The following is a 12,006-nucleotide window of genomic DNA, read 5'->3' as shown; positions in this document are numbered from 1 at the left end:
CAGGCTGAGGCTCTGATACACCAACCAGCAGCTCTGGAGGGGACAGAATGCACAGCTGGGTGGCCCTAGCAATGAAGGTCAGTGACAAAGAAGTACCAGAGGTCTGCCAAAGGGGTGAGGCTTGTGGGGCCGGACACCTCTGCTCCTGTCTGGGACCTCGAATCCATCCCCAGTGCATGAGCAAAATGGACTTCTCCAAAGCTCAGAGAAAAGGGCAATGCCCACATGCTCACTTACAGACAGCTTGATGATCTTATCGAACATGACGTCCGGGGGCACGTGGAAATCGAAGACGAAGTACTGAAAGGGAAAGAACAGGTGTGAAGGCAGGAGAACAGCTTCTTTTGGGTTAAAAACCAGTGTTATAGAACCATAGACTATTCAGAATTGGAAGAGACCCCCAAGGAACACTGATTTCAACCCCTAGCTCTGCACAGCACCGCCCAAATACAAAATCTATGTCTGAGAGCAGTGTCACAATGATCCCTGAGCTCCATCATCTTGGGACCATGCCCACTGCCCTCTTTCCCTAGCCTCCACCTCACCCACCCCTGATCCAGAACAAACCCAGGTGACAAGAAATCCCATTTAACTAACAGCTGCGTAGCGCTGGAGGAGCAGGAGTGGTGACCATCACTGGAGGACAGACCCACCTCATTGTAGTAAGGGCAGTTGGTCGATTCTTTCATGGATGTGTATTTCTTCTCCTCCCCAACCTCCACGCAGACCACGGGGTCCATGTTGAGCCCAACCAGCTGTCTGGCCTCAATGACAGTGATGCTGACCTGCGGAGAGGTCCCACACCCAACGCTGCAGCAGCCAAACCAACCCAGCCCAGCTTCACTGCTCACATACTGGGCATCACAGTGTATAGACACACCTCGAGCCCCTCTGGAGGTTATCCAGGCAAGTACTTTGGTCATGATCCAGAGATTCAACTTCCCTCATTAACACCGCCCATGTGATCCTCTTGTTCACACTGGCCAACTAATTGGTCCTTATGTTCTTGCAGTTGAAATTTGCTTGGCGCCTTTCCCTTCTTCTTTATATTCTGGTTACATCACTCCTGAACCCAGCACACTCACTCCCTGTATGTCTCACTCTTCACTCTAGGTTCATTACACACATAATTAAACCTCTTCCACACCCTGCTCTCATTGCTTCTATTGTTTGCTTTCATCTGGGGCTCCAAAGTGGATGCTGTGAATGTCCTGCGCTAAATCTATCACAAAAATCTTTTTTTGTATCGTTCTGAGAAATCCCCGTAGACACGTTGCTGTGCTGACAGGCAAGGACAGAAAGCTAAAATGCTGCTGAATCAGCACAGCTTGGCAAAAATGAGAAGAGAAATCAGTTTATGGATCATGCTGGCACCAGCAAGCCCAGATGTGCTCAAGTGGCTCCGGTCCTTCCTCCTGGTCCCAGAGCTGTTCCCCGGGCAGGTGGGGACACACGTTGGAATGAGGAGGTTCAGCTCCTCAAGTAAAAGTCCTGCTGACATTCTCAGACCAAGAAGGGTTGAAAGGAAAGCTCTCAACCTGCCTCTTCCTCTCCTTTAGAGCTCTCTGCAAAACGTCCTCCCCTCCGTGAGCTGTGGTTGGGGACACAGCATTGTCACCCACCTGGTAATCCATCGGCCTCCCAGCACTCGGCTCCATTTTGATGTCAGGTTTGGACCTTTGGAGGCACAGGAGAAACCCTCAGTCAAACAACAGGTCAACTCACTGCAAACCGTGACGGGGCATTGGCAGCCCCTGCTCTCAGTGAGCCTGAGGAATTTAACACCAGAGGCTGCAAGCCACCGCTGAACACTTGTGGTCTTTGTAGCAGGTTGGATATTTCCCAAAAACACTGCTTGCACAGGAGAACGGGATTTCCAGTGCAACTCATCTCTTGGATGCGGGATGCAAAGCGTGCTCTCACCTCCTGGCTCACACAGGCTCACATCCAACCCTCACCTCTTGTTTGAGACATTGGTGGTGACAGCTGTGACAGAGGCCAAGGAGATGGTGTCTGGGTCCAGCCCCCCTCCGAGTCTCATGACTTTTCGGTCCAGGTCTTCTGCCTCCAGAACAGCGGGCTCATCTGCATAAACACACAGAGGCAAAGGAATGTCTCTCATTGTTTCCACTCGGTGAATAATTAAAGGTGCAGGGAAAGGTAACCAATACGTCCTATCAACCTCACCCGATAATACAAAGAACAATGGCCACCAGGTCAGCTCACAGACAGCCTGGTCTGAAAGGGATTAAAAATAGGTTTGCCTCATGTGACATGTTATTCTGCCTGGGCAACATGTGGTTTTGTGAAGCTTTGGAAAAGTGAAAAATGAGAAACAACCCAGACATCAAAGGGTGAAACAGCATTTGAGCAAGCTGCAGCTCTAGCTGCAATTGCAAACACAACAAACCATCTAGCTCTGGGGCAGAGGGGTGTGAGAAAATGGGAAAAAGGGGTCATTTCCCAAGGTGGAAAACTGCTGCAGGGAAGGTCAAGACCCCAGAGCCCATGGGCACTGAGAGACATGGCCAAGTCACCCGCTGCTCTGCATTTCTGTTGAAAGAAGTTGCTGAGACATTGCACTTCCTTATGTAAAAGCCATGTGCACACAGTGCCTGCCCCTCCTGCTTTTGCTCTGGTCACAGCTTTGGAAGCAAGGAGCAAAGTAGTGGTAAATTCTATCTGTGGGGTCAGAAGCCCTGGTCCAACTGCTGGGTTACTGCTCGTTGGCACCAATGGTGACCAACTCCACTCATACAGTACAGGGGTAGCTCCTGGTCTCCCATCTCTTTACCAACCTAGGCAAGCTCTCAGCTTGGTGTGGTCTGGGAGAGCAGAAATCAGTTCTCTCCAGCCTGCTTCAATGAAATGAAATGGAAATAACCATGGGATCTGGTGAAGTGAGGGAAATCTAGGCTGGGTGTCTCTCCATCAGGGTGGAGAGGCACTGTGGGGAAAGGGTTTTCTTATCCTCACTGGAAGTTCTGAAGATTGAATCAGAACCCAGGGCAGACCACAGCAGATTTAATCCTCCCACATGCAATTGGGCAGGCACCTTTCCTGCTTGGTTTTTGGCGACTTGTTGGGTGTGTTGGATGTGAGCAGGACTAGCACTCTTCTGTGGGGCAGCATAAGGAAAGCAGACTATGGCGCAGGAAGGTTGCTGGCTCCAGATCCTGGGCACGCTGGGAAGGGTTTCTGTCATCATACACCTTGTCCTGAGCCTATATACCAACACTCGGCCATTGGGAAGCTCAGTGAGCATTGCAGCACGTGGTCCAACAGGACAAGATTCAGCGCACATTGCCATATAACTAAAGGGTGCAACACACCCACCTCACCCCATCACCAGATGGCAAAAGCAAGGGTCTGAGAGAGGGAACCACAGGATTGCAGGGAGTAGAAGGAATGGCTGGAGATCATCCAGTCCAATCCCCGAGGAGGTGCTGTGAGGTGAGCAGAGCCCTGGCAAGGCGAGCAAGAAGCATGTGGATAGCTGGGGAAGAAGCTATTGCCGTGTGAGTATCAGCTGCCAGCGGGTGTGGGGAAGTCACCCAGAAACAACATCTAAAATGACATTTTGTCCTTCACCACAAAAAGGCATTCTCTCAATTCTTTGCCATTGAAACTCAATACTTTGTTCTGAATGGAAACAGCAATGAATTTCCGATCACTGATGCTCTGTGCCTCTCCAGAAAGGCGTCCGATTTCAGTGTGGGACGGATGGCCCTGCAGCAGCTCAGCCCTTCCTCACTGTGCACACATCAAGGGTGAAATCGTGCTTTGCGTTGCCACATTTGCAAATAATCTCTAAAAATAAGCTGGACGCTGCCTTCTGGACCTCCAGGGCCTCTGACACAATTGCATATGGTGGGAGACTCTCTCCATCAATTCCTCCTCCCATTTCCCCATGGAGACCTTCTCTCTTCTCTCATGCACCAAACACTCTCTCTCCAGTCCCCGAGTTGTGGTCTGGCTGTGCCCAACACAACCCCCTCATGTGGTGTCTCAGATTATTTCCTAGGAGGTTGTGGAAAAGCAGCACTGGAGGAGGGAAGAGCCTTTTCCCAGCACCCACCTTGCTTCCGATGGTCATCTTTTGCGGGACGCGCCTTGCCAAGCTTCATGGCTGAAAAAACTCCTTTCCCAGCTCTGTAAGAGGATAAAAACAAACAAACAAACCTTGAATCCCGTGTTGTCAGAGCTGTTGTTGGGTGTGGGGACAAGAGAAGCCTCTCACAGCTTGAAGCAAGAGAGGAAATATCAGCTGAAAGACCAACAGAGACAACAGCCAACAAAGGCCAGCACACCCCTGGGCAGGGCCCACATCAACACACCACCCTGAGTCCTGGGTCTCCTATGTCCTCAGTATTGATCCCCAAGCTGGGATAAAACACAGCTGGAGCACAGCATTATCAGCCAGCAAACTCTTCCGCCTGCCCCACGTCTTCTCTTACTGCTCGCCCCTGCTGGTCCCTCCTGCCCTGCTGTGAGGTTGCTCCCTAGGGCACTAGGCTAAAGCCTTCTTTGCACTAAAAAATTTACTTGGTCTTTGTTACACCACAGCCTCGTGGATCAGGACAATGTAGATGAACTCAACATCTAGCAACTGGCTTGCGCTGTATGCAGTATGTATACTGTGCTGTATGCAGGTTAGGGATTTTCTCTGCAATTTGGTGCGTTACAGCAGAGAAAATCCCTAACCTGCATACAGCACAGTACTGCAGGGTGACACCAACTGCCCATAAAAACCACTGTACAGTATATGATAGCATTCCTGCACTGCAGAGTGGATTGCTCCCAAATACACGTCTAACAGAGATTGCTACAGGCAATAACAACATCGCAGATATTTTCAGAAAATGGTTCATTGGTATTTGGGTGCAAGTCCATGCTGCTGTTGCAAAGAGGCAGGAGGTTCGGTGAAAGCTATCAACACTGGATGTAACCTGGGTGACTTTTAGCTTCAAGATTCAGCTGAGAGTGCCAGTAGGAAAAAAACCAACACAGTATCTGCAGAACTGAAACCAAGCAGAAGTCAGACCATGCAATAGGTCCCTTCTAAATTAAAGAGCAAAGGGCCAGAGAAGTACTTGAAGGAAATGCCCTGGGGAACTGTCCCAAGAGCAGGTGGTGATAAAGGTGATGGGGTTTGTTTTTTTTTTCAGTTGGAAAATTCCCATGATCTGAAAGTGCTAATGTTTGCAAAAGCATGGCAGATTGGATGGATGTGTTCATGTTGGAAGCAAGAAGGACCTCAGCCCCAAGCAGGACTGAGCTGTGCTCCCCACATGCTGGGAAACAGCACCAGAACTTGGGGATCTCCCATCTCAGCTGTCACTCATCTTCCTGAGGCCAATGATGGGATGAAGAAGTCCTGGCATGACAGCCAGTCTGATGGGTATAAATAACAGCTGGATGTTTGCAGGCTGCTGGCAGAGGCGGAGCAAACAAGAGGAAAAGTAAGGGGAATAGGAGGGTAATGTATTCACCAAGATGACAGGGGGAGGTGGTATTCAACGAGGGCAGAAGGCTAGCATAAGATAAAGGAACTATTTACAGCTGAGGTTTAACTGGAATTAAAGCAACGTTCAGGACTCAGGTCTCTCTGGTAGCTGTGATTCCTTCATGGGATCCATGGAGAGGGGCAGTTTCTCAATGGGCAGAAAGAGGAAGGACAAAGAGTAGGATTTGTAACCCTGGAATAACTGTACTGGAAGGGACCTTACAGCCAGCCCAGCCCCAACCCCTGCCATAGGGACCCCTCCCACCAGCCCAGGGCTCCATCCATGGCCTTGGGCACTGCCAGGGATGGAGCATTCACAGCTCTCTGGGCAGCCTATGCCAGGGTCTCACTACTACCTTAGGAAATAAAACAAAGCAGAAGAGCAGTTGGTTATTGGTCCAGTAGGAACCTGCAGGAAAGACTCCTGCAGTGCATGTGCTTCACCAGGACCCAAAATATCTAGCTCGATGCAAAGACACCAGGGATGTATCGGGTCCCAGATAGCACAGCATCTGATGTGGGAATGATGAGGATGATTTGGGGCCATGTAGAAGATGTGTGGAGGTGGCATTGTGAGATATAGTTTAGTGATCATAGAATGGTTTAGGTTGGAAGGGACCTTTTAGACTGTCTAGTTCCAACCCCCCTGCTATAGGCAGGGAGACCTCCCTCTAGTCTTGGGACTTGGTAGGTCAGGTTGATGAAGACTTGATTTTGAAGATCTTTTCCAACCTAGATGAATCTACGATGATATAAGACTGGGACTAAGCACCCATCCCAGCAGGACCAGTCCAACCCAGCTCCCGCAGGGATGCACATTGCAGACAGTGACCCCTCACTGCCAGCTGACCTGTAGTGAATGCACTGGGGAGATGGGCCATAGCAGTCTCTCACCTATCCCCAAAGTCAACTTAACAGCATCAGAAGCCCCAGAGATGGGAAACCTATATCCTCACAGCTTCCAGCACATTCACAAAATGAGACTTGGTTCCGGCTGATGCAGAGAGGAGCACTCAGACAGCACAAGGTCCCTCAGAGGCAGAAAGCTTCAGGTGGTGTCCCCTGTTCCCACATCCTGGCCACATCTCCTCACTGCTCATCTCAGCCCCACCTGCATCCTTTCCCCACCACTGCCCTTCCTGATGTTATCTCCGAGGAGCGTGGCCCCCAGGAGTATCTAGGAAGCAGCAGTTTGGAGGCCACAAAGGAAAAAGGAAAATGAAGAAGTGGATGAAAGTGGATTCCTGTGAATTTTGGCAGTGCCAAGGAGAAGGGGAAGAGCAAGCAAACAACAAGGAAAAAGCCATTCCAGATGCTTTGCAGGCAGACGCCCTGACGATCCATCCCAGCAGCTCCAGCCCCTTCCCAAGCACCATCTGTCACCTTCTCCAAGCCAGGTGAGCAATGACACATCCCACAGCTGCCCCCCTCCCTATCCCCATCCCACAGGGTACTACCTTCACCTGTCAGCTCTCTGGCACCCGACTTCTTCCAGGAGAGGAGCTCAGTGGTGACAGAAGAACCACCAGCAGCACACCTATGGTGGGGCGGCCATCCCCACAAGTGGGTTGGGGCCAAGCACGGATGGAGACCCCCACCAAGCCTCCTCTCCAGGCACGGCAGGGTCTTGGCAGCACTGAAGAAAGGTCGTGCCAACACCTATGTTCCTCCCACCAGGCTAAAACGAGGAAGGAGATGGCCGCAGCCGCCCGGCAGCACGGATGGGGAGCTGGCAGCGAGCTGACACCGTCCCCGTGTGAATATTGCATGAGGAGCAGTGAACCTGAGATGCCAACACAGGCGGTGTAGTGCCACCCAGACCAACCCCTTCTGCCGCAGCCCGGCTTTAGCCTGCTTTGCTTAAAAATGCCAGCTCACCTGCCCACTCCCCTCCAAAGCAGTGCAAGCTGCTAGCCCACTGCTACCCAGTGTGGTAGCAAAGTTCCTGCAAGACTGGAGGTTTAGGACTGCGCATTTCAATGTCATTCCCAAGTCAGGACAGGCTTCCAAGAAAGCCTAACCCTCTATTAGACACTAGAGCACCCACCCAGCCTACCACAGTGCTCTTCCCTTGGATTTTCTGGTGTCTGAGCAAACAGATTGCCTCCCATTAATGACAAAATGCACATCCAGAAGTTGCAGCTGACAGAAGAGCGTGGCTTTGCACCTTTTGGGTTACCCTGGGTGGCTTTGCAGGGGGGGAGCACTCAGGGACAGGTGGATTTGGAGGCATGCGTGGGGAGCTCGAAGTGGCCTTTCTCCAGGCCAGCTCCTAGTTAAAGATCTAGTTGCAGGTTGCTGGTTAATTATTCATGGCTGAACAGGACACTTTAATCATTGCTTTTTACTGGGGAGTTGAGAGCAGGGAACGAGAGCAGTGCTTTTGTGGTTCATTTCCCTGCAGGAATGATGCCTCTCAGGTGTGTGCTGCCTCCACTCTCGTAAAGAGCATCCGTCTGTCCATGCACTACCAATGCAACAAGATTCTGCTGTAAACTTGACTTTAACAGCAGTGCAATAAACAGGAGCCAGAAAAGACCGTGCTGATTGGGAACAGCCTGTGCTGGGAGAGGGATTGCCCCTGGGCAGCCCCTTGGACTACTCAAGCTTAAGTTTCAGCAGATCTGTTACACTGGAGAGCTGCAGGATGCTGATCTTTGGAGAATGCTCCAACACAGCCTGGTGTGTGGACAGCATGAGGAGCTGGGGTAAAAGCAAGCAGGAGCTGAAGGAGTACTTATGTGGTTGACACAGCAGGCTGGCCTGTGGACATTGGAGCTGTAAATTTGATGCTAAGTCATTGTTCCTCAGTCCTGTACTGATAATCTGCATCCAAACTCCCTACTGCCCCAACCTCTCAGAAACCCAAAGCTCCTCTGGATATGGCACTCTCAGCTTTAACTTTAGAGAAAGGGAGAGCACACCATGTGTGTGAGGAACACAATGTGAGCCAGGAAAGCTGGAAGCAAGAAGGAAGAAGAGGAGCAAGGAGAGCCAACCTACTTGTGCTCCTTTGTCTTCTCTTTGCCTTTGCTGGAGCCAGGGGCCATGCATCAGGGGGAAAAAAGGCATATTTCAGTGCACATCAAGAGCTTCATCAGACCACAAAAGGAGAAGGAACTGCTCTTCCCCTTACAGATCCTTATGTGCTCTCCCAAGTACCCCCATCTCCAGGCTGTAGCACTGCCCTGACCCTACCTCCTTAGTCACTCTTTTTTCTCTGCCTAATCTCCCCTTCAGTGCATCAGCAAAATGGGAGGGGAATGCAATTAACCAGCTGTCGAAGGTAATTAGGAGAGCTGGGTTTTAATTACAGTTTGTTGCTTCCTTTCTCCCTGTGGCTGCGCCTGTGCTGGGGGCACAGAATGGGAGGGTGGCTATAGAGTATGACCCTCTGGTTGCCTGTTCACTGAGCTGCTGGAAAAATAGCTAGGAAAAAAATATATATTAAAAAAAGATGGTGTGTTAAGTGGGTGTTTAGACAGGTGATGTCCAGGAGACCCACACAGGAGAGAGGCCAGGACCCAGTGCTAGGTTAGCTCTGGGAAGAGTAGAACCATTCAGCTCAGCCCAAGGAGGGCAGGGGTCAGCTTGGAGCTTGGGCTGGGAAGCAGCCAAGGAAATCCATCCAGGAGCTGCTCCTGGGGCTGTCAGTGCTGCCCTCCACATGCACCAACACCCGCTCTGGGAGTACACTGCAGAAATGCCTCTGTTGCCAGCTGTGCTTGGCATGGCAACAAGCAAGCACTGATGCCAGTGGCCCGGCTGGATCACCTGCAGTGTAAAAGCTGCCCTCGTGCCCCTCCCTGCGGTGGGGGTTTAAATAATTCCCTGCTTCCTCCCATGGTTCATGGATGTGGATGAATGCCTTTGTATCCCCATACAATTCACCCGTGCAGGATCCTGCCCAGCTATGGCCAAAACCCATCCAAGTTCCCCTGGAGGTGCCCCCATTCCAGGATGCTGCAGGGTCTGGTCCACCATGCCTAGCTGGAGAGCTGCATCCTTGGGTGGATGGGCTATGTTGTTCTGGGTGGTGACAGGGGGTGCAGAAGTACCTGACATTGCACTACATGAGAAGTACAGATACCCTTCTCCGAGGGCCCCAGTGAAACAGCCAACACTAGATTATTCTCTTTCTGTCCCATCCTTCATCCCCTGCCCATTCCACTCCACCCCTCACTGCAGAAGGATGCTTCTCTGACTGCAAACAGCCACAGTTCAACATTTTTGTGCTGGAAAAAGATGCAATTTTCCCATTAGTGGCACCAGCAGGGAATTCCTACTTTGTGTCTTCATGCAAATTGGTCTTAAGCGCTCTTATGAGCACAGATGAACTTGAGGTCCTGCCCTGGAGCTGTTTCAATGGAAAGCAATAACACTGCTAAAAGTGGCCCCAGGCAGGGATGGGGGAGTCAGGTACCTGAATGGCAACGTGAGGTGTCTTTTCTCTTTCCCCTTAGCCTTAGCTCTGCAATCAGAAAGATTGATTCCTTCAATGGGATTCATCCTGCTGCAGTGACAAAGACCCACACCCACCTTCTCCCCTCAAAACCTCCATCAGCATCATGCATCAAGCGACCAACAAAACCAGCACACTAGAGAGAGATCTCACTGCACCAGGGCTGGAGAGACAGAATGGGTGGAAGGAGGGAAGGAAGTGTGGATGGATGGATGGAGGGATGAGTGTGTGGGTGGATGGATGGGTGGATGGGTGGGTGGGTTGATAGCTATGCAAGCAGATAAATATTATCCTCTGATCTCCTTTGGAAGTCCCCTGTGTAGAAGGAAATATGTCCTTGCTGGGCATAGGTGAGAATACAGTCTACCTGCCCTTTGGAGAAGATGGGATGGAGTGAATACAATAAAGCTCTGTCCTCAGGAAGAAGAGGGCAGGAAGCAGTTAGGACCTTTCCTTGTGTCCAAACAACATGCAGGAATTGGTTTGCTAACATGCATGTCTCATGCAAGCACACGGCATGCCCAGAGGGCCTGAGCAAAGGAGGGATACCATCCCCAGTACCTGGCGTCTTCAGGGTCTTCACTGTTTGGAAGAGACACAGCCAGGAGGATAAGCATGAGGAAGAACCAAACCCACCCAAGTGGACATGCCCTCCCACAGCCCATGGGAGCCCACTGGGACAGGGGAAGGGAACATTGGCTAAAATCCCCCCCTGAGAGGATCTTCCAGAGGTGATGCTGAAAAAGTTCATTCAATGCAGTGTTCACCACTCTGGCCTTGGTCAGCACTGCATGGCAAGGTAGTGAGGAGGCAATGTCCCACAGCTCTCTGCAACCACCCAGTCCCTGCTGGCTAGCAGCAGTATGATGTTCTCCTTCTGCATCTTCTCCACCTCCCCCAAGCTGCTGAGCAGCAGCAATGAAGAGCAGAATGCATCTCCTCCAAAGACTGAACCTATCCTGGGTCTCATGGCCCTTCCCACACCCCTGTCCCTGGCCAGGCTGGAAACTCTCCCCCACCAGCCAGCATCCAGCCAAATTGCTCTGGGGATGCTTTGCCTCAGGTCTCCCTTGCCCTACCTTGGGCTAGGATCATCATCCTGAACCCACCCATGCCAGCTACATTTATTCATATTCAATGCCTTTGGGAGTCCATTAGCCCTACAGACAGGGATGATGATCATCATGTTACATGGGATATGTCTGTAGAGGCAGGATCTGCCTCCCTTTGCCATGCAATATGAGAGAGGTTTGCAGGCATAGCTGGGTCCCACAGAAAGCCCCTGGAACTGCTGCCTCCGGGGTTTGCTTTACCCAGGCCCTTGCCCCTTATTCCGCTCTCTTGAGCCTGAGGCAGCTCTCCATGGTGAAACCTCCACACCCTCTCCTGAGCTATCCACTGGGAGGAAGATTTGGGATTTAACACAGATTAGCTTGTGTCCCAAATCCTGGGTGTTTTTATGCCTGGGACATGGGATGACTGGCCAGGTTGGATGGGGATTTGAGCAACTGGTGGGAGCTGTCCCTACTCACAGCAGGGGTTGGAACTGGATGGGCTTCAAGATCCCTTTCAACCCACACCATTCTGGGATTTCATGAATCTATGACTAGAATGGACTGTAATAAGAGCAACCCCCCCCCGCAAAAAAAAGTCAGGATGCCACCAGCATCTTTTGGTACCTTGCTACTGACTTGTATCCGTCGTTAAACTTAATCCTTAGTGAAGCACAGAAGAGAAAGAGAGAAAGAGAACCAAAACATCAGGCTTCTTGAAGCAGCCCACCTGCAGCAAGGCAAACATTGACCTGGTCAAGCCAGTGCATGGGGACATCCCCTTCATACAGGGATGCCGGTGTTGCCAAACCACAGTTCCCTGGCAGAATGTACTCTAAGATAGCCGATAATTGGTGATTTTGCTGGATGTGCCCAGCCTAGGGTGCTCCACTCACTCAGGGAAAATCCATCTGGTGACAGGGTCTGCACTTCTGGCACAGAGCACAGGAGCTGGCACCACCTGGCAGCAGGCAGCATCCTGCTAG

The 12,006-nt window shown here is 51.3% G+C and overlaps 1 protein-coding gene across 4 annotated transcripts in view; it reads right to left on the bottom strand.

Annotated features, from left to right (window-relative positions):
• OTOF (otoferlin) overlaps positions 1 to 8,699 on the bottom strand; it is a 37,969-nt gene extending 29,270 nt beyond the window's left edge. For 2 of the 4 annotated variants that reach the window (XM_021392384.1, XM_021392385.1), the window contains exons 1-6: positions 8,510 to 8,699; positions 4,079 to 4,152; positions 1,959 to 2,085; positions 1,623 to 1,677; positions 654 to 785; positions 238 to 300 (exon numbers count right to left, since the gene is read on the bottom strand). In XM_021392384.1, coding sequence (XP_021248059.1) covers positions 238 to 300; positions 654 to 785; positions 1,623 to 1,677; positions 1,959 to 2,085; positions 4,079 to 4,152; positions 8,510 to 8,556 — 498 coding nt within the window. In that variant the 5' untranslated portion in view covers positions 8,557 to 8,699. Of the gene's footprint in view, positions 1 to 237; positions 301 to 653; positions 786 to 1,622; positions 1,678 to 1,958; positions 2,086 to 4,078; positions 4,153 to 6,963; positions 7,464 to 8,509 lie in introns of those variants that run through there. The other 2 variants (XM_021392386.1, XM_021392387.1) reach the window with 2 other exon arrangements.

Source organism: Numida meleagris, chromosome 3 (genome assembly GCF_002078875.1).
Source record: "Numida meleagris isolate 19003 breed g44 Domestic line chromosome 3, NumMel1.0, whole genome shotgun sequence".
Taxonomy (NCBI): domain Eukaryota; kingdom Metazoa; phylum Chordata; class Aves; order Galliformes; family Numididae; genus Numida; species Numida meleagris.
Note: the sequence above shows the minus strand (reverse complement) of the source record. Positions and strands in the feature narration are given on the sequence as shown.